General features: G+C 52.9%; 1 protein-coding gene across 1 annotated transcript; it reads right to left on the reverse strand.

Moving 5' to 3' along the window:
• LOC131584891 (protein Mis18-alpha-like) lies at positions 1-1,238 on the reverse strand. Its single transcript, XM_058850458.1, is given in 3 exon segments — positions 1-184; positions 186-415; positions 1,053-1,238. Coding segments are annotated over 3 exon segments (600 nt in total).
• Positions 1,239-1,607: the final 369 nt, after the last annotated feature.

Consider the following 1,607-nt stretch of genomic DNA (forward strand, 5'->3'; position numbering starts at 1 on the left):
TCAGACCTGCCTGTGCAGTGGAGCTACATGGGACTCAATCGTGGTCAGTCTTGTCTCCAGAGCATTCAGTATCGTATCTATCTTTTGCAGCACGTCTTGCAAGACAGCTCGAATTTCAAGAGTAAGATGGTCCTCATGAAAAACAGCTTGCTTCTCTGGGTTTCCTAGAACATAGCTTTCAACAGTCAGTATGTAAACAGAACAAATCTCTCTTGTATTCGAGATTCCTTGTATGGTAGATACTGCCAAGTGTCCTCGAGTGGCCAGAGCAGAATAACATTTCTGCTGTATAGCCGCACTCGCCAGGGGGCTTGGAGACCTGCTCCAGGTCCATGATGACGCTGCCAGCTGCACTGCACAGCAAGATACAGCTTGTGTCATCGTCACTAGCCACCCGCCTTGATGAGTCAGTGTCCTGGGGTGATTGTGATGTTAAAATGTATCCCCGTTTGTCCACCTAGCCCAGAAATAGGTTTTGTATCCTTGAAACTTCATCTAAAAGTAGAAGTCAGTGTGTTATCAGAGGCTGTACTTGCTCCTCCTGCATCCCCGGACGGGGTTTTGACTACAGCACAGACAGACAATAAGGGACAGATCGCCTTGGCTTTCCAGCTAGCCGGAGCAGAGAGGTCTTCCTGGACTGTTTTCTTTTCCTTTTCCTTGAACAGATCGAACCTGCTCTGGACTGAGGACTCGGGGGAGCACCGGGAGCTTGCACCCGTGGACTACCGGGAGCCCAGCCTGGGCAGCGGCATTTTCCAGCGCCAGAGGGACTGATAACAGAGCGAACATCCACAGGAAAGAGACCCTCTGAATTCTGTCATCTCTTCAGAGCAGCAAGAGGTTTTGTAATTTGATAGTGTTCATTCCTGTGCTGGGTAGTGCTTTGCCTGTTAAACAAACAGGTTTTTTCCACTTCTCTCAGAGAAATCTCTTCCCGGACCGGCTGGGGTGTGGGAGAAAGGGGCCACATGGGTTTGCTTCCCAAGAGGGGCCCCATTGGAGGTTTTCTCCCAAATTTGCCCTAAACCAGGACAAATGCAGTCACCCACGTGCCGTCTGCAGCCGGAGCACATGAACACCGTGGGCATGAGGGTCGTGCCCGCCCATCGCTCTCACTGCTGCTGCTCTGGCCGGCCGCCGCCCGGCTCCAGCAGCAAGAGCGAGTACTCCAGCTCTGGGCACAGCTCCATCATGTCCTGCCTGCTCGATGACTGACCAGCTGCAGCCCCTGACATTGCCCTCGAATCACCCGCCAAGGAAGCGGCAGTGATGCTGGGGACCACCCCGGGACTGTCCTGCTTTGGGCTGAATTCCCAAGCAACCCAACTCGGAGAAGCCCTGGGCCCAGTGCGTCAGGGGCTGCTACCAGCCTCACACTGTCTGTGGGCTGCAGCCTCGATCACAAGGACTTCTTGAACTCTCTGTCTTCGAAGTTCTTTGCAACTTTCCCTTACGGTACTTGTTGGCTATCGGTCTCGTGCCGATATCTAGCCTTAGATGGAGTTTGCCACTCGCTCTGGGCTGCATTCCCAAGCAACCCGGCTTGCTTTTGATCACTCACAAATGCCTAAGATATCAGAGAGTCTTCTTCAATAGGTCCTAAA

The sequence above is a fragment of the Poecile atricapillus genome, chromosome 1 (assembly GCF_030490865.1).
Source record: "Poecile atricapillus isolate bPoeAtr1 chromosome 1, bPoeAtr1.hap1, whole genome shotgun sequence".
NCBI lineage: Eukaryota > Metazoa > Chordata > Aves > Passeriformes > Paridae > Poecile > Poecile atricapillus.